We start from the raw sequence: 27,810 nt of genomic DNA, 5'->3' as shown, positions 1-27,810 counted from the left end.
ACTAAATTGATTGCTTTGGGCACTTATATTTAAAGATATTTCAAGTTTTTAAATAACATGAAAATTCATGGCATCATTTACTTTTAGAGTACATTCATAAATGTTTATAGTTTCCTTAGGTTACATGCCAATAATAGGCATAAAGAGACTTATTCTTCAGATAATTCACCAAAACAGAGTATGAATAGAAATGTAAGCATAGTAGAACATCAAGGAGTATCTTTCCATAAGAATTAATTCCAAAAGAAAAACAAAACAAACACTCCCTGAGAGATGGAAAGAACTTACGTCAACTCTCCAGGGACAGCAGCTATGGCCAAAGACCCAAGAGTAATCATCTGAACATCAACAATATCTGGATGCCAGGGATGAGGTCTTGTGATCTAAGAACAGAAGCAAGATTTGTGTCTATGGTGAACAGAAAGACACAGAATTAAAAGCACTGGGTTTTCTCCTATCATGGGATTTATTTCTAATATATAATGAGGATAATAAATATACTATACAGGTATTATCTAGTCCTGGTCATGACATGTAAATTTCAAGTACTAAAGCTTCATTAACCTGACCTTATCAGTGAATTTGATTCATTATGGAATCACAATAACAAATAACCAAGGATTCTCCTAGAAGAGCGATGCCAAAACCTTAGAGCTTTCAGTGATAACAAACAGCTCACTGTGGCACCTGTGCCGTGCTTCACCACCATTGTCCTACAGTATTGTGACTGTTTTTATATACTATGAATAAGGAAAGCTATTTAGAATAGCTGAATGCAATGATTTTTGTTTTTACTGTAATGGCACCTTAATTTTACAATTCCCAAGTCTTGTACCTTTTTATTCAAAGTTTCTCCAAGAGTATATATTCTTTCCATATTTAGATTAGTGTCAAATAATGTATCTCTCCATCCTTTCTTTTTTTCTCTATTCTCTAAGAATTTTAATAGAGTATTAGAAATATATTCTAGGAATTTTAATAAACTATTAGGAAAACAATCTGTTTTAAAAACACCTCTACCCTAACAATCCATATTTCTATGAATACTGAAATAGTGTCATTGATAATACAAAAGGATGTGTTCCAAAGAAGATTGCTTTAGCAAATAATGTTACGTAAAGTGTGAAAGAACAGAGACCCAGACATGTCTTTGTATATGACTTAGATATTTTTCCCTGCAAAGATTCTGTGCAGACTGCTTTCCTGGAGCCAGCATAAATGAATTCTGAACTTTCCTTTCTCACCGCTCTGCTTTATTTATTTCTCAAAAATGCAATAAGGTGAATCAGTATATTTTTCTTTTCATTTATTCTTTATTAGCATGTGTTTTACAGTGCTCGATGTTTGCATTCCCTGTGGAGAATTGGTGCAGAGAATAACACATCTTCGTTTCTTTTTCTCCATCCCCTTCCCCCTCCCACCCTTCTCCTTTGTTGTGGTTTCTCTTACATGAGAAACTCAAAGTATAAATAAGAAGAAAATAAAAAACAGATGATAGGAAGTGAGATAGATCTCTCTCAAGCAGAAATGGAATCAAGGAATGGAGAGAAGGGAAAGGAAGGAGGAGAAAAGGGGACCAAAAAGGAATTAAGTTGTGTTATGTACATGAACCAACTCCACATAAAGATGCAAATATTTTGTATTACAAACATGTTTTAAAAAAAGGAAGGGAATCAAGAAGTTGTTACATTTTATAATCATAATTCTATGTCCTTAGACACACAGGAATCATTTAAATTAAAATTTTTACATAGGAACACATGCATCCCTATATTAATTTCACTGTGATGATTAAGATGCATTACCTCTCCAGTGTGCAGAAGGACTGGCTTTGGTTTATGGCATTCTTTGATTTCATAAGATGGTTTGCCCAAGAGCTGGTCCCGAAGGGATTCCCAAAATGGATCCGTTTCAGTTTTCCCTGTTGGGAATATTATGATTAATATGAGTTTTTGGAAATAATCCCCTGAAAAAAATAGACAAACATTGTAGAAAATCATTTCAAAGCTTAATAAATTTTAATGAGATTGTTGTGCAATGAGCTGAGGATTTAGCTCAGTGGCATAAGAGCCTGGCTGGCAAGAGGGAGGTCATGAGTTCAATCCCCGGTACCAAAAATAAATAAATAAATAAATAAATTTTAAAAAGTTGTTGTTCAATAATTTCAAACTGTGAAGATTAAAAGGGGGAGACTTTGCTGTGCATCATAAAATAATAAACATTTAAATAGATCTCCTATGTGAACAAAAGAATAGCAGAACATATTTTGCTCAGTACGTACAAAGATTCATTTCTACTTTCCTTGGTCATGTATGTTCTAGTGTATGACTAACTATAAATTTGTGAACTAAATGACATTTTTCCTGCTATATTTTATTTTTGTTCATGTATTTTTATTAAAATGTTTGTTGTACATGATGAGTGCATTGATTATGGGGAATATATATATATATATATATATATATATATCAACTTAAATCTTTTTGCTTCCCCGTTACTTCCTCTGCCTTCTTGCTTCTATCTCTAGATTCCCTTCACATTTCCACAATTTATATCTCCACATTTCCTGCAAAATATCTTCTGTTTTGTTCTTTAAATGTTTTGTATTTCAGATTTTTCACATAAAAGAAGCCATGTGGTATTTAATCTTTTGTGTATGATTTACTTTCCTTAGAGTTATGGTCTCAAGGTCCATCTATTTCCTTAAAAATGACTCAAATTTACCTTTATAACTGATTAGTTACTCTGTTGTGTAAACATGTAACATTTCCTACAGCCGTTCATTTGTTAATGGGCATATAGACTGCTTCCAAAATGTAGCTGTTATGAGGTATGTTGTGATAAATGTGAGAATGAATGGATCATTATAATACGATGTCCTAGAAGCTTTTGGAAAAAAATAACAAAAATAGGTATAGCTAGGTAAAATAGAATTTATATTTTTGGCTTTTTGATGAATCTCTGTATTGATTTCAACAATTACTGTATTAATATACATTCCCAATGACAACACTAAGGGTTATTTTTACCCACAACCTCACCAGCATTTGTTGGTTTCTCAGTTCTCAATGACAGCCATTCTTTCAGAGTAAGACAGACTCTCAATATTGTTTGATTTGCATCTCTCTAATGGCCAAAGATAATGAACATGTTGGCATGTACTCATTGGCCATTTGTATTTTGTCTTCAAGAAGTTTCTATTAATTTCCATTATCAAATCTTTAGTTGGGTCTTTTATTTTAGGAAAGCAAAATGTTTCTGAGTTCTTTCTATATTCTAGTCTGCTATCTGAGCAGTGGCAGGAATTTTCTTTCCTCATTTTTTAGATTGCCTCTTCACTCTGTTGGTTATTTTCTTTCTGTTCAGAAACATTTTAATTTGATACAATCCCATTTGTTGATTCTTGATGTTATTTCTTGTGTTACCGGGTCTCTTCACAAAATCCTTACCTATGTTTATTTTTTAAAGAGTTTTTACTTATTGTATCTTCCAACAGATGCAGTGTTTCTGTTTATACACTATTTCTTTGACTAATTTTTATTTGATTTGATTACAGAACAACAGTTATGGATCTAGACTTAATTGTCTGCTTGTGTACAACCAATTTTCCCAGTATCATTTGTTAAGGAGACTGTCCTTTCTCCAGTGTATGCTTTTGGCCTCTTTATGGACGATGTGAAGGCTAAATGTGCCTAAGAATGTTGCTGCATATTGAGTTTGCTTCTATTGTTCAACATGCCTGTTTTGGTTTCACTATTGTGCCATTTTTTGCTTAACTTTGTAATGTAATTTGAAATTCAGGATCCTGATGAATCCTGTTTTGCTCCTACTGCACAGGATTGATTTTGCTATTCTGGGTCACTTCTATACCCATATAAATTTTAGGATTTTTTTTTTTAGTTCTAACAAGAATGCTGTTGGTGTTTTGATTGGGATTGCATTAAGTATATATATATATATATATATATATAATTTTTGGTAATTTTGCCATTTTGACAGCATTGGTTCTGCCAATCCACAAAGAGGGCTATCTTTTCATTTTCCAATATCTTCTTCAACCCTCTTTTTTACAGTACATACTGTAGTTTTCATTATTGACTTTTTCATTTCTGTGGTTAGGGTAATTGCTGAGTTTTTAATCTTTTTAAACTACTGAAAATGGAATTGTTTTCCTGCTTTCTTTTGAGTTCATTGTTGATATACAGGAATGCTATTAATATTTGTTCATTGACTCTGTATCCAGCTACATTGCACAATTTATTAGTTCTAAGAGATTTATAGTGGAATTCTATGTAGAAGATCATGTTATATGCAGATAATACTTTAGCTTTTCCTTTCCTATATGTAACTCTTTTATTTCTTTCTCTTGCTTGACTGCTGTGGCTAATGTTTCGACTACAATATTGGACAAAAGTAGTGATAGTAGACAACTTTTTCTTGTTCCTGACTTTAGAGAACAAACATTTAGTTTTCAAGGTCTGAGGATTTAGCTCAGTGGCCTAAGTGCCTGCCTGGCAAGTGCAAGATTGTGAATTTGATCCCTGGTACCAAAAAAAAAAAAAAAAAAAAAAAAAAAAAACAGAGAGAGAGAGAGAGAGAGAGAGAGAGAGAATGTTCAGTTATTCATTTAATATGACATGGCACTAAGTTGCTATAAACAACTGTCATCAGATTGAGTTTAGGTCCTTCAATGCTTATCTTCTTCAGGATATTTTCGATGAGTGGATGCTGAATTTTTTTTTCAAAGTCTTTTTCTGGGATCTATTGAGATGATCCTGTAGTTTTTGTCCTTGCTTCTATTTATGTGATGTATTACATTTATTGATTTCTATGTGTTGAATCATCCTTGTATCCCTGGAGTGATGTTTGATACATGATCATTTTAATGGTTTGTTGCGTGTTTACCACTATCTCATTCAGGATTTTTGCATCTATGTTCATTAAGAGATTGACTCATAGTGTTCTTTTTGTGTTCAATCCTTTCCTGGATCAAGATAATTCTAGTTTCCAGGAATGAGCTTAGCAGTGCTCTTCTCTTTCAGATTCATTAAGGAGCTTTACGGCTATTAGTGACAGGTCTTCCCTGAAGTTCTTACAGAATCTGAGAGTAAATCTAATAATTAGTTTTTTATTAGTGTCTCTATTCCATTGCCTGTTCTTGGACTGCTTGGGGTTTTTCTGTTTTCTTGATTCAGTTTTGATAATACATATGTGTCTAGTAATCTGTCTATTGCTTCTGGATTCTTCAAATATTGAAGTGAGTTTTTAAAAGCAGTTATTAATAATTTTCTGGATTTTAGTAGAGTCCATTGTGACTTCACTTTTTTCATTTTTATTTGAAATGACATGGGTCTTTTGGTAATTTTGGCTAAGGGTTTGTTTAGTTTTTCAAGGAACTAGTTCAATGTATTGTTTCCTTGTATTTTTAGTCTCAGTTTTATTAATTTTACTCCAATCTATGGAGTTTTCTTCCTCTGTTAGTTTTGGATTTAAATTACTGCTTTTCAAGGATCTTGAAATGCATAATTAGGTTATTTATTTGGGCTTACTTTGTTCTTCTGATTTGGATATTCACAGCTATAAATTTTCCTCATAGAACTGCTTTTATTATGTTCCATAGGTTTCAATATGCTATACTGGCATTAGCACTTGATTCTAGGAATGACTTAATTTCTTCCTTGATGTCGTCCCTGACCTACTGATTATAAAGAGTATATTGTTTAATCTCCATGTGTTTGCATAATTATATCATCAATTATATTCTTCTATCAATACCCCATATGGACTGTACTATAATGTCACTGACACATAGACTGGGATGGGAAGAGAAAGAAGGAAAAAGGAATAGAAAAATGTAGAGTTAAGTCAGTAAGAAGAAGAAAAAAGAAGATATCAATAGATTAAAAAGAAGACAGGAGATCAGCCTCTGTTTAAATTACTTTACTTACTGAGGTAAAGGATCATTGTAGAGGAGTTTTGAGAAAAAGTATTTGCAAAGAGTAGGAGAATGGAATCAGAGAGACAGATGTAAAACTGGAGATTGATTGAAGATATGAGAACAGCACAGCCTATTAATGTGTTGATAATTAGCTTATGGTTTGATTTTCTATACAGAATATTGGTGAGGGTTTTACTGACTTGCTTAAGAAAAATAGTAGTTTAAAGCACTGGTTAATTTTTATTCTCCTTTGGAAATATACAGACACCTACTATATATATGCTAGGTGAAAAGATAGAAGAGAAAATAAAGGTATAAGAAAAAAAGGAACCAGCATAAAAAAAAAGAGGCTCACACACAGCTGCAAAAGCAGAAAATCAAAGCATCTTCACAGTCCCACACACATTGTAATCTGAGTTCAACCATAGGTCTCCAAGGTTCCCGATCCCTTATGCTTTGCTCAACTGCCTCCTTTGAGGAGATTTCTGATCCAGATGGCCCTCTGAGCCCACCTTCCCATTGCAAACCAAGTTCTGGGTGTGGCCAATTCTAGGCCTTTGCTTCTGTTGTTAGATGCAATTCTCTCAGTTAATTCAGGTAGGAAAGAGTACAGTGTAGTTGGCCCAGCACACAGCTCTTCACTGACTTCACTGTCAGGGCCTTCTCCATCTCTTCTCCTTTCCCTAAAAGGCAAATCTCACAGCTGTCTCTGTGTTCTCCCTCCACCAGCTTCCCACAAGGCACATCTCCAGATGCCCTCTGACCTGCGTGTCACTCTCTAGCTCTTCACGTCAGTCCGTCCTCATTCCATCTCCCCAAAGCATCACTCTCCAACCTGCAAACCTGGTAGAGCCTCAGGTCCTGCTGCACTCAGTAGCCCCCAGCAGAGGATGGTTGGGGCACCTATGTAGGCACTTGATGGTGGGTGGTGGGTAGCACACAGGATGTTCTATGAGCACACACAATGGGTATGGAGGAGAAATGAGTGACTGCTTATTCCGGGGCCAGTCCTGTCTCTTCTCTCCTGAGGTCCTCTCCATTGAAGATGCTGCTTTCCCACAGAGCCCCAACTGTGGCTTTCTCACCATTGAGCTCTGGGTCCCTAATCAAGATCATGTGCTTATTTCTAAAATCCCAAAGGCCACCAGTGTTTTTTCATACATTGGTTGCAGGCTTTTTTTTTTTTTTTTCCTGAGATCCTGGTCTGCAAATACCCTGCTTGCTGTGTTCCTCTTCCCAACAGGGAGTATAAAAAGGTTGGGAGCCTGTTCTAGTGACCCGGCCACTGCTGATGTACAGGCTCCCTCTCTCATGGTAACCATTTATCAAGACAGCATTAAGCCAGACCTGGAGTACAAAGGTGCCACAGTCCAGCCAGGGTTTCAGCTTTTCTTCTAAAGTTCCCTCAGACCAGGCTGGATCCAGCGAACCTTTCCTTCTGTCTGCCTTCCTTCATCTGGCCTTTTGTAACACCCTTGCCTCGGTGCACTTGCATTCCTCCAGAGGATGTGTGGTTATTTCTTTAAATAAATTATTTAACAGGTACAAAGTTACAGGAGCCTCGCCTGCCACTATGTCTGCCATGTTTATCTCTCCACGTTTCTCAGGTTTTAGAAGAGCATGGATATGTTGCCCAACTGGGACCCACTGCTTCCTTCTTTCCTACATTGCTCTGTGGCTCTCCTCATTTCTTTTATTTTAAAAGCTAAAAACGGCACTTCCAATATACTGACTATCATTAGCTATCAATAATTTAAGAAAAGAAATTATTATTTAGAACATTAAACCAAATTGGGTGAACACTTTCCAGGAAAAAAGATCACAACTATATTTCTTGAATGTTTTAATGGTTTCAAAACATATATGCAAAATATAAGCATGAACTAAGCCAAGATGTTACCTGTATGTGACACTTCTCAACTGTACCCATCTTTTGTCCTTTACATTATACATGATTACAATGATAATCAGGATAGAAGCATAAAATCTAAAACACCCTATCATAAGTACGAGAAAAAATAAAAAGAAAGAATAACTGGAGCCATGCACTTTGAGCTTCTGAAAGCCTGTTCCCTGCAGAATTCTGCTCTAGTAAATGGCTCAGGGAGATATCCCATAACCACAGGGAAGGGCCTGTGCGTGTTGCAGAAGGTGCATATTGTTGAATGATTGTCCCCTTCAGACTCCCGCAACCCCACCTGAGTCCCAGCCCAATTTAAAACTAATTGTCTGCACTCCCATATTCACTGCAACATGATATACAATAGCCAAGATATGGAATCAATCTAAGAGTCCATCAACAGATTAAAGGAGAAATAAAATGTGATGTATGCAAAATGGAATAGTATGATTTAGCCATGTAAATGGTTGAAATTCTGTCATTTATGGCAACATGGGTCAACCTGAATATCAAAATGTTAAGTGAGTTTACCCAGAGACTGAAAGATACAGGCCAGATGATTTCACTGACACATAGAATTGTTCAAAATGGAGCTCACAAAAGTAGAGAGTAAAACAGTGGTGGCAGAGGGCGGGGGGGGGGGTGGAACAAAATTATTTAACAGGTACAAAGTTACATACAGGTTGGAAGAATCATCTCTGATGCTCTAGCTCACAGAAGAATGATCATAGTCAGCAATAATGTATTGTATGTATTGTATGACTTAAATTAAAACAAGATTTTTTCTTTTGTGACAGATCTCAGTATGTAGCTTGAGCTGGCCTTGGACTATGTAGTCTAGGTCAGCCTCAAATGCACTCAAAACACACAGCAGTCCTCCTGCTTCAGCTTCCAAATGCTGGGATGACAGGTTCACACCATCCACCCAGAAAACCATATTTTGAATGTTGTGATCACAAAGAAATGAAAAACATTTGAGATGATGGATAGTCTAATTATCATTAGAGCATTAGATAATATGTAAATGTACTGAAACATTGCACTGTACCCCATAAAGATGTATAATTACTGCCTTTAAATTAAGAGAAATAATTTTAAAATAAAATAATGGAATAATTTATCAGTATATTGAAATGTAAAGCAAATTTGTCTCTCACTATATTGGAATTAGTGAAAAGCTAAGTTACAAAAGAAACTTAACCACGGGAAATCTGGGTGTCATTCATATACAAACCTTGAAACCCTTTAGACTTTGAGTTTAGAAATAAAGATAGTTCATATACTGGCTTTGTTCAAAGCTAAGAGGAAAGACAGCCCTGAAGCCTCTGACCTGAAGCACAGATTTCACCTGCCTATACCTCACCTTGTGTAAAGTTGAGGCCTGAAACTCCATCAATGGTGCCAGCTGCAAAACTGTAGCCCAGTGCTGGTTTGCATGTTTTTGCCTGAAGGAAAAATTTTTAAAAACAAAGCAAAATATGTAAGTTACAGGGCAAGTAAATAAGAGAACACTCCCAGCCCTTTGCCTTGCGGCAGGATCAGAGTGACTCAGGGGTACTTACAGTGTGTGTAGAATTGAGCCAGACAGTCACATCTGTCATGTTCACCCACTGGTGAACGGAAGCAACTGGTCCGGTCACCTCCTGGGAGGCAGAGTCATACAGTTCCTAGAAAACCCACACAGGCTTACTGACCTGAGCAAAACAGCTGAGACTAACACACCAGCATTACCCAGAAAGGACCAGTTGGGAAAGCATTTCTCAGCAACAAGCTACTTCTGTTTCTCCAAGCTACTTGCAAACAGCTACCGTCCGCATGGTTCTCTCAAGTGAACTCAATGGCATCCCCGAGGCTTGGAGGCTCCAACACTGTGACTTGTGTCTATGCCCCAAAATGCTAGCAGTACAAGCTGTTACACAAAAGGCCTCAGGCTCACTTGAAAGATGATTCAGAAAATGAAAAATTGGGAGGGATGGGCCAAGCTACGCTGCCTGCCAGAACGCAAGCACATGGTCAGATAGTACACGGACTGAGTTCTCCCTGGCAGCTCCTTGGGTCCTCCAGCAGGACTGGGCAGGTGCTATGTGGTGGCTTGAAAGACTCTAGGCGCTATTTAAATTGTGCCTTTAACCCTCTTTGGTGGCTTTGCTTTTGTTTTTTAATATGACCAGTTGATGCTTGTTTCAATGGTATAGGAAAAGTTTCTCAAAATATACCTAGAATGTCTGTGTTTATTGATCCTGCTTCAGCCTGACAACCACTCTGATAACCCTTTCCTGTCTATTCTCATGCCCTTTCTGCAACCATACACGAGCTCTGAAGATGCGCTTTCCAGAGCACCAGCTGCTGCCTGCTTCTGCTAGTGAGAATGGGAACTGCTTCTTACTGAGAAGAGAATCTGGAATATGGGGCGAATCTCCATGTCTACCAGGCCTAGGGAGTTACCAGATTTCCAACATCAAAGTGTGTCACAGGCACATACCCTATATAGAATCTGTTAACTTAGAATAATGCACTGGTGACACCACGGTGGTTGGAAAGAAACTTCAGCAGTTAGGTGGTTGCTGCCACCAATTTTGTGTCTGATGTTTTTAAAGGCTCTTTTGTTCATCTCTAATTGCTCCTGAAGCATTTCAGAGCTCTAGGAATAAATTACTTGCTTGCACACACAGGCAGAGACAGGGAGAGAGGCAGAGACAAAGGCAGAGAGAGAGATAGAGAAAGAAAGCAAAGACAGAACAAGCTATGAGTATGTTGTAGAAACAGGGAGTTAATCTTTCTCAGGGCTATGCCAGCTTTTCTTTATCTTTCCCGTGCAAATCTGTCTCCATAGAAGCTGATAAAAAGCACAGGTGCAAAATAAAAAATAAAATCTAGGAGGGGAGGAGGAAGAATAGTCTAAGGACGACACTGCAGTCCATATTCTCTCATCTTTTGTTTGTTTTGCTTCATTTTGTTTTAAAGTAAAGATGGCTGCTCGTTGCCTATAGAAGACAAGAGCTAACTGGGTTTAAAGTTGAGAGAGCTGCAACTCACAGCTTTGTCATCAAAGAACACGTTCAGAAATGATCGGGTGACTCTGGACAGGCAAAAATCTAAGAGGTTTCCAAGAATTTGGATCAGTCTGGTCATATCTGATGCCACCTAAATTGAAAATCCTACAATCTGTTTTCTTCTCTCTTTCTAAACATTCCAAAATCAAATGTTTTCCTGTTACTTGGTTTTAAATGTACTTCCTATAAGAAGTCAGACCCATCAGTCAGAGACAGTTTCTATGTGGTTCCTGAAGCATCTCCCAGGCTGCCGTCCTCCAGACTTCCTGGCAGCCTGAGCTCTTGCTCCCTTCTTTATAGGCATCAACTTCTTAATGAATAATGTCAGTTGACTTTAAAGAACAATTTTACACTTTTTTTTTTCTTTTTATCGGTACCAGGTATCGAACTCACAACCACCTACTTGCAAGGCAGGCGCTTATGCCACTGTGCTAAATCTCCAGCCCTAAAGAACAATTTTAAATTAAGATGAAATGAGCAGGGCCCATGGCTTACCTTTGCTCTCTGGTACATGGTCTGTCCTATAATTTGTGTGCTGTCAAGCATATCGTGTCCAGGACCCTTAGCCATGCACATCATAGGCTGAAATAAAATGAGACAAGACATATTCTTAGTGAAATGATGATTTTTTTATTAATGAGTGGGAAATTACAACTGATTCTAAGCAAGCAGATTTTGAGGTTATATTCTAGCATTTCTTCTTTAGATATTCTCTCAATTTAAAGATTAGAATAAATAAGATCAAACTGAATCAGTGAATGCTTTTAGAAAGTATTTCAAGGGCTGGGGATTTAGCTCAGCGGCATAAGTGCCTGCCTTGCAAGCAGGCAGTTGTGAGTTTGATCCCCGGTACAGATAAAAAGGAAAAAGACAAAAAAAAAAAAAAAAAAGGAAGTGTTTCAACAGTTTCTTTTAAAAACTTAGGAAACTGAGGTTGCATGGGTTAAAAGAGAAGATCATACGGGTAGCTAATATGGCTAAGCTGTCTAGAAACCAAGGCTTCATTTGTTGTACATCTTTCTACTGCTCGTTCTTGCCTATGAGTCTTGCTTGTGATCTTCATAAACTGAAGCTCTGTTAAAATCATATTGAAACAACCTTTGGGACTTCTGCGAAAAAATAAGGAATGAGTATGGCACTATACCTTATTTATTTACTGGTATTGGGTATTAAACTCCAAACCCTGCACTTGTCAGGCAGGCGCTTGTGCCACTAGTACATCAAACAATTTGAGATTGATCAAATACTTAAATACTATAAATAGAATCAAAAACACTAATAGAAAACATTGGTGAATATATTTTATTGGCTGAGTGTATGAAAGAGTCTTCAAAAAGAGCAAGTTTAGTAAATTTGACAATTTAAAGGGTTTAAATGTCTATGTGGAGGGGAAGAATGAAATGCAATAAGAAAAAATTATTCTTCATGCATCCAAAGGATGCATAGATTGTTGCACTCCCATGTTTGTTATAGCATTATTTATAAAATATAAGACATGAAATCAATCAAGATATCCATCAGTGTCTAGATTAATAAGGAAAATGTGATTGATATATATATATATATATATATTGGAATGATTATTCACCCATAAAAGGATTTTTTCATTTGTAACAACATGAATGGAACTAGAGGTCATTATGTTAATGGAAGAAAAATAGCACCTGTTCTCATTCATCATATAAATTAAAAGTTGACCTCATAGAAGAAAAGAATAGAATAGAGGCCACTATAGACTGGAAAGGAAAGAAAGAAGGAAAAACAAAAAATACTTTGATAAAGAACACCAAAATATAATAGGAACAATTTTATCTCATTCTGGCTTTTTAAAGCACAGTATGGTAACCATTGGTTACAACAAACTATGATATATTTAAAAAATTACTAGAAGAATATGAAATTTCAAAAAAATTAACATTTGAGATGAAAGTATTTATTACTCTGATTTAATCATTATATATTCCATATATCTATTGAATTATCATAGTGAACTCCATAAAGATGTAAAAATATTATGTCTTACAAAATTGTAAAACAGATCTAGAGATACATATAAAGATATCTAAGGCAAATTTCATAGACCAATGACATAAATCCATTCATAAGTCATAAACTTTTGTTTATGAGTATATAAACAGGCACAGAAAATGATGAGAGAATAGTAACTTCTGATAAAGGAGAAAGGTAGAAGAGAGGGAGGTAAGTAGGTCTTTGCAATTTGTTCCAGTGCTTTGATTTTTTTACAGCAAGATACTTTGCAACTTTAAAAAAAAAAAAGAAATTTTGCTTTATATGTTTTATATTCCTTAGTTTCTATTCAGTGAGAAATGCCTCAAGCAGACCATTTTGGGAGTAAATTTGCAACTTCCAATATACAAAACTAAATGTTTTAGACTGCCCAAGTTTGGTGATAGATACTTAGTGTCCACATTTAACTTAACATTTAATCAAATGGAAAACCATAATTTCACCTACTCAAAATGTAGTGAGTTTGTGCAGGTGCTTTAGGGAACAGCAGGTAGTAGGGGCCCATAGAGCAACGTATACTGAGGACAGCACACTTGCAAAATCAATGATAAATATTAAAAATCCAAGCATGAAGTTTTCATGATATGCAGAGGTAAAGATTTCACGCGATGTGATAACCTACCCCGCCAATGGGACAAGAGCTATTGGCATTGTCACAAGACTCTCCCGTGTCGATGCACTGTGGGCCGAGAATGTTGGGGGACACGTCTCCTAGAGCTGATGATGCAAAGGCTGCCACAAAGGGTCCCTGCCAAAAGAAACACCCCATTGTCTTTTATTCTGTCTTCAGTCCCATAATGCCTTTCACTTAAAGTGCAAACACTCCTCATTCAGAACAACAGAAAGATGTAAAGTATTCTGAGAACGTATTCTTTTGTTTCTGAATGGCTCACACTAGGGTCAATATACATATTATCACTGAAAACATTTCATTATCAACAAAGCCATTTCACAGAGTGTGTTTCAAATTTATTCCACAAAAAGAAACATTTCAAGGAGAAACAGTGCTCAACAACAAGTTATAAAATTCATCACTCATCACTCTAGTCTCTGGTGTGCTCTCCAGAACTCAGACGTCCCCTGGCTTAAAAAGAAAAGAACAATTTCAACCTTTCCTGTTCCAAACATACCATCCCCCATCCAACCCTGCCCTCTGTGGATCTTGTTTCTGTCTCTCCAGCCTGCTCCGTGCCATGGAAGATGTCAGTCTCTAACCATTGCACCTTAAATGTTTGAATTTTCCTTAGGGAAAGAGATAATGACACATTGCAGATCATAAGCCTCTTTTGATACTTAAAAGATATTGTGAAAGTGCCTAGCACCCAGGAAATGAGCATGAATGAGAACCTCTTTTCCCTGAAATACAGAGAACAAATGGAAAGCGTTTTATCAACCAAGAAGCTAGAAAATCAGACAATGTTAGGAGGGCTAATATATTTGTAATGGAATACTTGTAGGTGTGTGGAACTCTCATCCCATCCTGTGTTCTCTCACATCCAGTGCTTACACACAGTGATCAAGCAGAGCAGGGTCCCTCTTTCCACTAATTTATCAGCAGGTAGAGATAGTCACTTATTTACTCAGAGGTAGAAAGTTCTCTGCAAGTGCGTAGCCTGGCTTCCTGCCCCTGCTATGTCTGATCACTCAGTTGGCTTCAAATTTACAATGTAAGTCTGATGGATTAAGATTGTCCCTATCTTAGGCTCTGTTGTGACTGGATTTTAACTGCCTCCTCCTGGCAGTTCCTGTGTTAAAGGCTAGGTGCCCATCTGAAGGTACTACTAGGAAATAGCAGAAACTTGAGGAGGTGGTGTCCCTTCCGAGGAAGGAAGATATTGGATGGGCCTACTTGATTTTCTCTGGCCTCTTGATTTTTCTCTCTTTTCTGTTCCCAGTCACCATAATATGAGCAGCTCTGTGCCACCAAAACCTTCCCACTATGATGTTCAGCCTGGTCACAAGCCCAAAGTAAATGGGCCAAGCAACCATGGACTGAGACCAAGAGCCACAATAAAACTTTTCTTCTTTTAAGTTGCTTTATCTCAGGTATTGTTATATGATGAAATGCTGACTGACATAGGGTTTATTACAGGAAAATAGAACAATATATTTGGGAGTAATTTCATCACTAAGAGGAAAGCCTGAACCAATAAGACTCTTCACCTGTCCCTCTTCAGGCTTTTTATACCAATAAGAAAGTTCTTAATGCATTTATATCTCTGAAAACAAAGTTAGCATCAAGACAGTTTATTGTATTTTCAGCTTGCTCAAAAACTATTATACTAAACTTGCTCTTCCTTATGCAACTGATTGCAATTTTATTAAGTCATAAAATAGTATCTGCCACAAAGAGCTAATGATAGAGTAATCATTTTTAAAATTCCTATTAGGGAGAATGGCAAATTCTTCCTATCCAAGCACATGTGTGATCCATACTGACACTTTATTCTAGAAATCTGAATCAAGTATTCTAAACATTGTGTGAATGATGACACTCAGTGAATCCTGAGTGAAATTTCAAAGACATCAGTTCTCACTTGGCCAGGTAGATATCCTCTATTCTTCTCCTGCTCGAAAAGGTAAGCTGCATAGCCCACATTATCGCTGTTTACAAGATGATTGGTGTTATTCATGCTAACTGGGTGGATGGCAAACCAGCTGTAAAAAAAGCAAGAAGCCTTAAGTTAATCAGAAGAACCAGAGAACTACAGCCAAAAAAATGAATGGAAATTTGAGTTTTCTCCAGGAAAAAGTACTTTAAATGTTAAGCATGCCACATCTATACTGTCTCACTGTTAATGAGTTTAAATTACAGATAATTTACTCAACAAATTTGCTCATTTACTTAAAAATAGAGAACTCCCTTTTCATTAATATTGCATTGTTGGCATCCCATTATAAGCTTCTAACAAAACAGGTCAGTTACCAGAGGATATACCTAAATAACTGTATAGATGTCGACTTTGTCCTTCAAGGCAGGCACAAAGATAATTGTTCAAAACAATCAATTTCAATTCAACAGACACTTACCGAGGGTCAGCTGTATGTCAAGCACTGATAAATTGTGGTTTGCTCTTAGAATCTCCCAGAAGACAGATATGTGAATAAATGGGTTTAAAAGAGTGTGGAAAATGTTATAAAGAAATAAGCATAAAGTGCTTCGAGACCACAGGCAACCACCAATTAATTTTTAAGGACATTAAAGAGAAAGATAATCAAACAGTAAATGCTTGGAAGCACAAAACAAGCTGTTATGCATAATTCAGTATATGCTTGTTCAAGCACAATGCTATACAATTTACAAATTAATACCATGTCTGTTACTTTATTTGAGCTTCACAACAACCCTGATGGGTGGCTTTACCTTCATGTTTATGAATGACTCACAGAATCAAAAATATAGCCCGCTTGTCAAAGGAGACCAGCTTGCAGGCCTAACATCCATAATCTGAGCATCTATTTAGAGGCTAACGATATGCAGGATCGCAGTGGGGGAATCTCCTGAAGATAGAAGCCACTGTTAATTCCCCATTACCTTGTTTTAAAGTCCTGTATCATTTTATTGTTTGGTTTGATTTGTTTTTATTGTGTTTTGTCTTGTTTGATTTTGTTATATCTGATGGCATGAGCAGCTATTTCAAAGATAATAAGATTTATTGTGGTAGCCATTTTGGATTTACTAGTATCTTGTTTTGAAGTCCTGCACTGTTTTGTTTTTATTGCTTCTATTCTTTTCTGCTTTGTTTGGTTTTCTATGTCTGATGATATGGGCAGTTATTTTGAAGACAACAAGAGGAATTATGATAGTCACCATCGATTTCTTATTGTTTTGAAATCCTGTATCACTTACAATGTTTTTTTAGTGGTTCTATTGTTTTACTTTGCTTATTTATATTCTCTTTAAAATAAAAAAATATATATATAAGAAAAAAGAGTAGGGCTCAAGTCTGGATCTGAAGGCCCCATGTCCCCTGGCCTTTATAACAATCAACCCACTGCACAGGTAGCAAAAATATTTACAAATTGGAAAACAATAAAGCAGATTAACTGGAATGGCCAAAAAAAGAGAGATGTCAATCTTTGAAGTTTCAGGTTAATTTGGAACTTTTTAAAGTCTTTCATTGATTCGATTCTTTGCTGAAAATTTTTTAAACATTTTAGCTTATGCTCCTATCTAAGTAATATATTGTACAAAAACAAATAGTTACTTAATGATGAGGAACGTTTTAGGATTTCCAGGTCAGCTTTCAGGATTCAGTTCTCATTGGCTAATACCGTAGCAGATACGTATCAGAGGTACCCAGCTCAAAGCCAGTGGGGACTGGAAGGCAACACAACTGGGTTAAGTTGGTCAGTATAACAGGAACTAATGTGGTCTATGGAGGCACTTGGAGGGGCTAAAAGCTTCAGCCTCTACTCAGGTCCAGACAATGCTGCCTTTTAGGAATGTAAGCCAATGCTGCCAGATATTCCAGATGTGCCGTTTTTTTCCAAGAGAGCCACAGATTCACATTTACATGTGCGTATCTGTGTCTGTTTGTGTGTGTGTGTGTGTGTGTGTGTGTGAGTGTGCCTGTGTGTTTCTGTCTGTGTGCCTATGTGTTGACTTTAAAGTTCTTCAAGAAGTAAATGGTACGGAGACAACAGCAAAATTATTACATATTAAGAAACAGCACAGAGAGCCCAACAAACATAGTTTGTGCACTATGTTTGGATTTTTATTCCAACAAAGTAACTATTCAAAGGAACATACAGTTGTAGAAGAGGAAAGGGAGGATGGGGAAGGAGGTGAAAACAGAATTAGGATGTGTGGTGTACATGTACCAACTGCACATGAAGAATGTAATTATGCACTGTAAAATATTTAACGAGTAAACAAATTAACAAATAAAATATTTTTTAAAAATAAAAAGACTGCTGGGGATTTAGCTCAGGGGCCTAAGCACCTGCCTTGCGGGTGTGAGGTTGTGAGTTCAAACCCCAAAAACAAAACAAAACAAAAAAGACTTTTAATATATATAATCCATGGAAAACTAAACACAGATTAGCATTAGAACCTTTTAAGAAATTATTTTTAATTTTGTTCATTGTGATAATGATTTGTGATTACAATTTTTTTAAAAAGGAAATCGTTATCTGATAGAGATACACACTGAAATATATATTATGAGTGAAATGTATAACATCTGCCACTTGCTCCGAAAGACTAGCAAAATTAAGGAAAAGGATGAAACACAATGATAGACTTTGGCCAACTAAGCAGAGGATGGATGATATTTATAGGGAGAATCATTATAGTAATAATTTTAAAATGGGGTGTATTTGAAATTTTTCATAATAGGGGCATTTATTTCAAAATTTTGAAGTAATGTAATATACCTAAAGTTCAGGCTGAAAATAAACTAAATTCATTTCTTTCAAGAACTTATATTAGTTCTTATATATGTATATATATACATAATTATATTGAATTATATAATGTGTAATTTTATATTATTTCTAAATAAATTCTATTCAGTTTAACAGATAGAGTTAGATCTGGTGACAGTGTTTCAGAGAGAGAATTCCCACTGGCTATCACATCATGAACAGATCCAACTATACATTGTTCATGACGAACTACTGCCGCCCACCATCATATTAAACTGGCAAAAGTTGAAAGCTTATTCTCTAAAATCAAGAACAAGGCAAAGATGTCCTTTATCACCATGACTGTTGAATATAGTACTCAAAACATTAGGCCAGAGCAATTGGGCAGGAGAAAAAATAAATAAAAGGGATACATATAGGAAGGGAAGAAGTCAAATTGCCATTATTTGCAGATGACATTATCCTTTCCACAGAAAACCCCAAAAATTCCCCCAACAGATTCCTAGAATTAATAGCCAAATACAGCAATGTAGCAGGGTACCAAATCAACACACAATAATATATAGCATTCCTATACAAAAGTAATAAACCTACCAAAAAAGTAATTAGGAAAATGATATCATTCATAGTAGCATCAAGAAAAATTAAATACTTAGGAATTAACCTGATCAAGGAAGTAAAAGGCCCTACAATGAAAACTATAGTACTGTAAATAAAGGAAACCAAGACAGCAGAAAATGGAAAGATATCCCTGTTCCTGGATAGATAGACTGGATATTGTCAAAACAGCCATACCACCAAAAATGGAACATTTAATGCATTTTAAAAAGGAAATCGTTATCTGATAGAGATACACACTGAAATATATATTATTTTATATATTTTAATGCATTTTAATGCATTGTCTATCAAAATATTAATAGCATTCTTTTTAGAAATAGAAAAAACAATCCTAAAATTATATGGAACCTGAAAAGACTCAGAATAGTAAAAGTAATCTGGGCACCAAGAATAAAGCAGAAGATGCCATCATTGTGGATCCCATAAGTTATATTACAAAGTAGTGATTTAAAAAAAATAATAAAGCATGGTAGTAGCACAACAACAGATGTGCAGATTAGTGTATCAGCATGGAGGATGCAGAAACAAACCCAGGAACATTCATCTTTGACAAAGAAGCCAAACTGTGTATTAGAGAAATCACAGTCTCTCAAACAAATGGTGCTAGGAAATCCGGTTACACACATTCAAATGGTTGAATTTAAACCTGTCATTCACTATTGTTTTAGTTTTTATTCTCATTGCTGAGACTAAATACATAATATCCAAAGTTAAAGGGAGAAAGATTTATTTAGCTCACAGTTTATAGAGATTTCAGCCCATAATCTGCTGACTCCAAAGCACAGTGGCACACAGCAGAGGAGCAATTCATGGTGGTGGCAAACAGCAAAAGCAACAAGAGAGGGTGAGAGAGAGAGAGAGAAGCCTCTTTCTGTTTCACTGTATGCAGGCAACGTGATCTAGAGAGGGTACAGCATTCACACACTTAATCCCAGCACTGAACCATGAATCAATCTAGATTCTGCCACATTTGAAAAGCGCACCTCCCATGACCGCATGAGGCTTTGGGGTGAGGGGGCATCTAGACACAAACCATAACAACAATAGACTAAACTAAAATCAAAACGCATCAAAGATTTAAATACTAAAACACAAACATTTAATCTTCTGGAAGATAAAATAGATAAAACTCTTAAAAGTATAGGCAAAAATAAGGATTTTCTAAAGAGAACAACAATTATACCAGAAATAACATCAAGAATTAATAAACAGGATTAGATCAAACTAAAACGTTTCTGCACAGCAAAGGAAACAACTGATAGTGAAGGAATAACCTACATAATGGAGGAACAATTGTGAGCTATATTTCAGACAGAGGATTAATATGTAGAATGTATAAAGAACTCCAAAAAACTCCCTCCAAAACAAATGATCCAATTAAAAATAGGTTACCGAAATGAATAGAGACCTGTCAGAGGAAGTACAAATGGCCAATAGATACAAGAAAAGTTGTTCAACATCTCTGGCATCTCTGGCCATCAGAGAAATGCAAACTTTGCAAGTATTTTTTTTTTTCATACAGGGACTCAAACTCATGACTTGCACTTGCCAGATAGGCACTTATGCCACAGAGCTAAATCCCCCGCCCGAGAAATGCAAACTTTAAAAACAGTGTTGAGATTTAATTTCACTCCATAAACAATGACTATCATCAAGAACTGAAACAATGAATACTGGCAAGGCTTCATAGGGAAGCAAGAATACTTCTCTATTGTTGCTAGCAGTATGAAGTAATACAACTACTGTGTTAGTCACTTTTCTCATTGCTGAGACAAAATCTCCAACACCTAAAGTTAAAGGAGTAAAGATTTGTGGTTTGTAGAGGTTTCAGTCCATAACCAGCTGGCTCCAAGGCCGGACAGCATGGCAGATGGTCATTGCAGAGGAGAAACAGTCCATGGCATGGCAGGAAGAAAGCAACAAGCAGCAAGCCTGCTTTTCCTTCTTATCCCATGCAGACTCTGGGGTGATGTCATGCAGAACTATGCTAATTCCACTCAGGGGGCTAATTTAGTACCATACACCGTTAGTCCCAGTGTCACATGCCCTAGATCCCACCATCTCTGTACAGCCCCACCTATAAGTGCATGAGGCTTTGGGGAGGACATCTAGATACAAGCCACCACAACTACTACGATAATTAATATGTAGTTTCTTCAGAAAATATAAAAATAGAAATTCCATTTCACCAGCTATTTCTCTTCTAGTTATTTTCCCTAAAGAAATAGAGACGTCGTATTGCAATGATACATGCATACCCATGTTTATAGCATCACAACTCATAATAACTAAATCTTCCAGTGTCTTATTTTGGACTTTTGGCTTCCTGATCTGTGAAGGAACAAATTTCTGGGTTTTTTTAATGTTATTGTGCATAACAATGTATGGCTTTCCTAGGAAATTAACACAAAGACATATATTACAATGGTTTAAAATACCAGATCTTGAATCAGACCACAGTTACTTAAGCTATTTGAAGCAGAGTGTTCTTATCTCTAACATTATAATAGTATTACCCACCTTGCAGCACTTGACAATTAAAAGAATTCAAATAAGTATAATGCTTGGCACCAAGACTGACCTATGTACTAAGACTGGATAAAATAAATTCAAACAGCAAAAGCAACAAGAGAGGGTGAGAGACTGATGATGCTAATACTGATAATCCTGGTGTGGCAATGATGATACAGAAGATACACGGAATTTTGAGCATATATATAAAATTTATTATATTACTGTAATATTGTAATATATGTATTTTGGGCCCATATAGTATATATCTATACGTTGAACTCATACTAAGCATAAAATGAGGAAATAAGAAAACTCTGCCCTCTTGTGGTATAGACTTAAATGTTTATAAAACACTTAATCTGCTCATCTTTCCTAGCCCCACCATTAAGATGAGGCATAGCAAGAGGTCAGGCAACCCAATGTTCATTAGACCTTGCAATTATTCAAAACAAATCTTAAAGGATTAAGTCACTGGAAATTCATGTTGCATTTGTTTTGGTGCCTGGCATTAACTGCTTGATGAACACATCTCTATCACCTCCTTCATATTCTTTGTAATCCCACCCCATTATAAACTATTTGGAGAAGGAGAGAAACATCCTGACATCATGTGATGTCAGAAGTACTGTTAAACCTAGAATTCTATCCAAAAGGCAACCTAAAATTTTAAAACCAGCAAGAGTAATGAATAAACACCAAATTGTTCAAACTAAAGATGATTAACTACAGCCAAAGACCACCTGAAGTTATAAGTAAACCTGGTGGTCAGTATTCTGAGATTTCCACCACTTCTGCTTCAGTGAACAGTGATATTTTCTCAACTAATCCTTCGTGTCTTCAAACATTTTGCATGGAAAAAAGCCCCCTCCATAATGACATTGGTGATTCTGGGTGGATCCTATTAAGTTATAGCAATAAAAATCTTTGTCCCCTAAATGGTATGATTAAGTGGTCAACAAAAGAAGACAGAAATTTCTAAGTATTTTTTTAAATTCAACTAACTAGGAACTGAACAAATTCAAAGGAAAACAACAGCAATTTGGCTTGAGTCTATTACTTGGCAACTATTATAATAATACCAAGACTGGCAAAAGACTGGGAAACAACATTCTGCTCAGGAATTTATGCCAACAAAATCTTCCCAGAGGGGTGTTTGGCAATTTATAGGAAGAACTCTAAAATTTAAGCATTTGCTTTGGCTCAACAAGGCCATTTCTAGGAACTAAGCTTAAGGAAATAAGAATTGGCAAATAAGAATGTCAAAGAATTATTATCACTGTTTTATGATGGAAAAATGTATAAACAGTACAAATAAATGATTACTAATTAGTTGAGTATAGTCTAATATATGATAGAATATTATACAGCAATTTTAAATAATGATTTTTAAAAACACTAGCGAATATTGAAGTATATTCATAATATGTTGCTACATGGGGAAAAACTGTATATACATAAAAACCTGCCTTTTAAATAAAAAATATGTACATGTTTTTTAAAAGTCTTTAAAGCCATACAAAATGTTAATAGAAGTTATTTTTGAGATTATCTTTCTGAAGTTATTTTAAGATTTATGGGTGATTATTTTTAATTTTTAAATTTTTTCTTATAGTTGAAATTTTAGAAATGGTTATTAGTGAAAGGAAACTTTTAAAAACCACTTGATACAAGAGTACATAATGATGTATCAATGGAGGTCCACTAGCACATGTGGGAGATATTGACAGTGTGGAGACCTGCATAGACCTCAATAGGGCTTCTTTGAGAACCCTGTACTTTCCATTCAACTTTGATGTGATCCTAAAAGTGTTCTAAAACATAAAGTTGATTAATTAAAAATATTAAAGTCTGAACAGCAACTATGCCTGGCACTGGTACAATGACATTTTTGCCATTTTCCATGGGTGGAAGTAATTGCAGGACCAGGTTTAGAGAAGTCAGATTGCTTTGGATCAACCATGTGGCACAAGAGATATTACCACATTATTATGGCCATCACTCACACTACAATCTGCTATTTGAAGTTTTTAAAACCTCTTTTAATCCGAAACAGTTGAGAGGTGAGAGAGAAAAGAAACCTCCTTGAAGAAGAAAGACAATATTAAGACTTATAGAGTGCATGAGTGGTTATCACACAAAACAGATCAATTAAAACATATGACAATTCTTGAGTTGAAAGAAAGTAACAGAAAAATACATATGCAAAATTCTAACAAAAAGCTAACTACATTTTCATGATACTAGAAATATCTCAAACAAAACAATCATTAGATATAGGAAGGTCACTTCCAAAACAAGCAACAAAAAATCACGTTCAGTGCATACAGACAACATTGTTAATGTCTTTATAGTGACATTCTCTTGTTCAAAGAGTGAAACCAAATAAACATTCACTTTTACAGGTTGACCTGTTAGTCATGCTTATTTCTTACATTTTCCACATAGGAAAATAGAGAGAACCAAATGCACCTGAATATGTACCACTTTTAATTTAGGATAATAGAATTTTGAGTAATTTTTTCTATTCTCCTATATTTTCAAGTTTTTTTAATGGTGAATAAATGTTATTTATATACCAAGAAAACTTGGAAAAATAATAACCTTACAGATCTTCTCATGTTGAGAACTTTCCAAATTTCCAACAATCAAACCTAGTGTCTTTTACCAACTGATTTTTATGGTTTTGTTTTCTAAATTGGGGGCAATCTAACTTATACAAGCCAAATTAATCTGTTATCAGGGAACTGTCATCACTAAGCACTTACTGTGAACTTCTACTTTATTTAAGGATGGCAAGACACATGGAAGAAAACTCAGTAACAGTCCTGCCCTGGCTCCACTGGAGAAGCAGACAGTGAACCAGAGGCACAGAGTGCAAGAAGTAAGTGAGGAACCCTCCAGTCATAAATGACAGAGAGTTACACACACATACCATGTCTGAGTTCTGTAAGCCATCATCATTTGAATAAAATAATGTAATTCCAAAAGTTGGAATATTCTAAATTTGCACACCAACTGTTCAAACCCCATGCACAAAATCACTATCTCTATTATTTTAGAAATGTGCCTTTCAAAAGCCCCTGACAAGATCCCTTTCTTTGCAGTATATAAATCAGAAGGCAAGGAAGCAATCTTGAGGACCTTCTATTTACAGCTCCAACAAATAGGAACCATGTCATGCCGATTCATCTAGAGGACTGACCGAGAAAGGGGAGAGACGGGGAAGACAACGATAGGGGTAGGGGGGCAGAGAACTTGGAAGAGCAGAAGTAGGTGAAGACAGGAAGGCAAAAAGCAAGAGAAACCTATTTCATTGCATCTGCCATTTCCAAACTGTTTTCACGAGTACAAGAACAATCAGAGCCACCATTCCAGTTATCTGCCCATTTCACTTTGTTTTCCTGTTTTCAAACCTCCATCTTGATTTTTCCCTTCATAGTTTCTTCATACAAATGGTGCCTGGCTACATCAAGATCTCTCAAGATCCATTTTGTGTCCTCCGACGGATGACAGACTCGGTGGTGACTTTAAATCTCCTAAAGCAGATCTTGTAAATGTTACACAGCTTATATTTTATGCAGAATTCAGAACATCCCAAATGTGTTTTCTAGGTCTGAAAAAAAGTCATTCAGTGATTTTGCTTAAGGAAAAAAAAGACTAAATGATAGAAGTATTTTCTTGCCACACATAGATGAATTGGAGCAAAGAGAGGTCTGACAATCGCAGAGTGTTTCATGATCTATGCAATAATTCCACTTACCCCACTTTAAACCGTCCCTCAAGATGCTGCTCTTCCCAACCCTTCACCAGTGCTCTTCCCCAAGCCCAGCTTCAACACTTTAGTGATTTTTCCATTGCTTTGGTGTAAAAAATAAAATCTACCCAGGAACAGTGGCATACTTCTGTAATCCCAACACTTAGATACTGAGGCAGGAAGATCACAAGATTGAGTCTAGCCTGAGCAATTTAACAACTTAATGAGATCCTATCTTAAAATATAACATAAAAAGGGATGGGAATGTACCTTATAGTATCCTGGCTTCAATCCCCAGTACAATCATTCAGTCAATCAATATCTAATCTCTACATCACAATGTCTGGCCGTTTGTTCTCTGCAATCCAAGACACACCTGGCTCCCATCAGCTCATCCAATGGACTCCAAAACCCTCACTCAGGCTTTGCCAATCATTCTCTTTTTCAGCCCTCAATTCCCAGTCATCCACACTCCTATGGGCTGGTTCTCTCTGTGTAAGTATTTATTTGAGGAAGTCAAAAGGCAATTGTGACTAGTAAAAGGATTAAGGAATAGTTGATTAATAGAGAGACTATGATGTTTATTGCTTTCTCCCAGGCATTTTCTGGGGCCTGTTGATTAGAAGTCAGCAATACTGGTTTATACTAAGAAAGCAGGAGCCTCATCAATAGATGGAGACATAGAGGAATAGCCGTACTTGTCTACGAATGTCAGTACCAGGAAGCTGCTTCAAAACCAAAACGGTGTTTAGAGTAAAGTGATAGTGTAGTTGATGGAAGAGGCATATTACTAGGAATGTTGACCCAATAGTTACATGTAGGCCATGAAATCCTGTGGCAACAAAAAAGGTTGAGTTGTAGACTCCATCAAGAGGTAGAAAATGAGGCTTCGTAATATTCTGAAGCCTGGAGCAAAGTAAAGGAAATACCTAGAGCAATTGTGATAGCCGGAGCTTGAATTATTTGTTTTCGGTTTCCTTCTATTAAACTATAGTGTGATCAAGTGATGGATATACCTGAACTAGGAGAACTGATGTGTTTAAGAGGGGCACTTCTATGGGGTTTAGGGGGCTGATACATGCGGGTGGTCAAAACCCACCTAGTTCTGGGGTTGGGGCCAGCCTGGAGTGAAAAAAATGCTCAGAAAAATCCTGAGGTGAAAAATACTTCAGAAATAATAAATAGGACTATCCCATGGCATAATCCTTTTTGTACAATTGTTGTGTGATGTCCTTGATACGTTCCTTCTCGTATGATGTCTCATAATCACTGATATATAGTGAGAGCGTTGGGTAAGAAAATTAGTAGTGTCTTTGAGTTAAAGTGAAATCATATAATTATGCCTGAGGTCAGCAAGAGGGCAGATAGTGCCCCTATGAGTGGTCATGGGCTTGGGTTTACTATGCGGTAAGCATGTGTTTGGTGGGTCACTAGGAATTGTCATGTAAATAGAGGCTTACTAGTAGTGTAAATACAGAGGCTTGAATTATTGCTATGGCAATTTCTAAGATTGTTAAGAGAACTAGAATAATGAATGTAATTAGAGCTGTGGGGGTGCTAATGGAGGTTAACACTAGTGTAGCTCCTCCAATTAGATGTATGAGCAGGTGACCAGCAGTGATGTTCGTGGTCAGACGAACTGCTAGAGCGACTGGCTGAATAAATAGACTAATTGTTTCAATTAATACTAGTATTGGGATTAGGGGACCGGGGGTCCCTTGTGGGAGGAAATGTGCAAGTGATGATTTTGTTTTATGTCGAAAGCCTAGGATTACTGTTGCTGCTCATAGTGGAAGAGCCATGCCTAGGTTTATTTATTTATTTATTTTTGCATAGCAGGAATGTCTTTTTTTTTTATTTAAGAGGAAAAAGAGAAAAACACAAAACAAAACAAAGCGGTGTAAGGGTACACGTAATACAGAACTACAAAAAAAAAACATAACAGTAAGAAATCACCTGTTAATAGATTACATATTATCATCTTGAAAATAGTTGTTCAAATCACAGTATCAAAGAATACAAGGTGGACATTCAAACAGGGAGACTGCAAACAGCTGTGTTCAATGATCCAAAAACATTGATATAGTCAGCTATTTAACACCCCTAAGGTTTATTGATAGTTGTGTAGCAGGGTTAAAGGAGTGCAGTAGGAGGCCTAGAAGTTGGGCAATGAATAAAATAAGGGAGATTAATATTAATGATTAAGTCTGTCCTTTAACATTATGTATTGCTATTATTTATTTTAAGGTTAATTTGATCACTCATTGTTGAACTGTAATGAGGCGGTTATTAATTAGACAAGTGGGCGAGGGGAATAGGATAGTCGGGAATAAAACAAAAGTTACGATGGGAACTCCTATTAAGGTAGGTGTGATGAAAGAGGCAAATAGATTTTCGTTCATTTGTTTTCTCAAGGTGAATTGTATTTTGTGGCTTCCAGGAGGACCGTCTTAGGTTCTGAGTGAAATAAGTGAGATGAGATTTTTAATTCGAAAAGCAGAAATAGGGAAATGATCATTGAGAGAATGACTGTAAATCATGTAGATGTATCTAGTTGTGGCATTTCATTATGGAGGAAACACTCCTCTGATCTTTAACCTAAAAGGTTAATGCTGGAAATAGCTTCATAATG

General features: G+C 36.2%; 1 protein-coding gene across 2 annotated transcripts in view; it reads right to left on the bottom strand.

The window, feature by feature from the left end:
* Asah2 (N-acylsphingosine amidohydrolase 2) overlaps positions 1-27,810 on the bottom strand; it is a 104,455-nt gene that overhangs the window by 18,038 nt on the left and 58,607 nt on the right. For both annotated transcript variants that reach the window (XM_003473912.5, XM_023566718.2), the window contains exons 9-15: positions 15,457-15,577; positions 13,542-13,667; positions 11,387-11,473; positions 9,401-9,505; positions 9,202-9,283; positions 1,806-1,921; positions 289-383 (exon numbers count right to left, since the gene is read on the bottom strand). In XM_003473912.5, coding sequence (XP_003473960.1) covers positions 289-383; positions 1,806-1,921; positions 9,202-9,283; positions 9,401-9,505; positions 11,387-11,473; positions 13,542-13,667; positions 15,457-15,577 — 732 coding nt within the window. The remainder of the gene's footprint in view (positions 1-288; positions 384-1,805; positions 1,922-9,201; positions 9,284-9,400; positions 9,506-11,386; positions 11,474-13,541; positions 13,668-15,456; positions 15,578-27,810) is intronic.

The sequence above is a fragment of the Cavia porcellus genome, unplaced genomic scaffold (genome assembly GCF_034190915.1).
Source record: "Cavia porcellus strain 051 isolate PalLab524CR breed Dunkin Hartley unplaced genomic scaffold, mCavPor4.1 scaffold_28, whole genome shotgun sequence".
In the NCBI taxonomy this organism is placed as follows: Eukaryota; Metazoa; Chordata; class Mammalia; order Rodentia; family Caviidae; genus Cavia; species Cavia porcellus.
The sequence above is the reverse complement of the archived record's forward strand: the minus strand, read 5'-3'. Positions and strand labels throughout refer to the sequence as shown.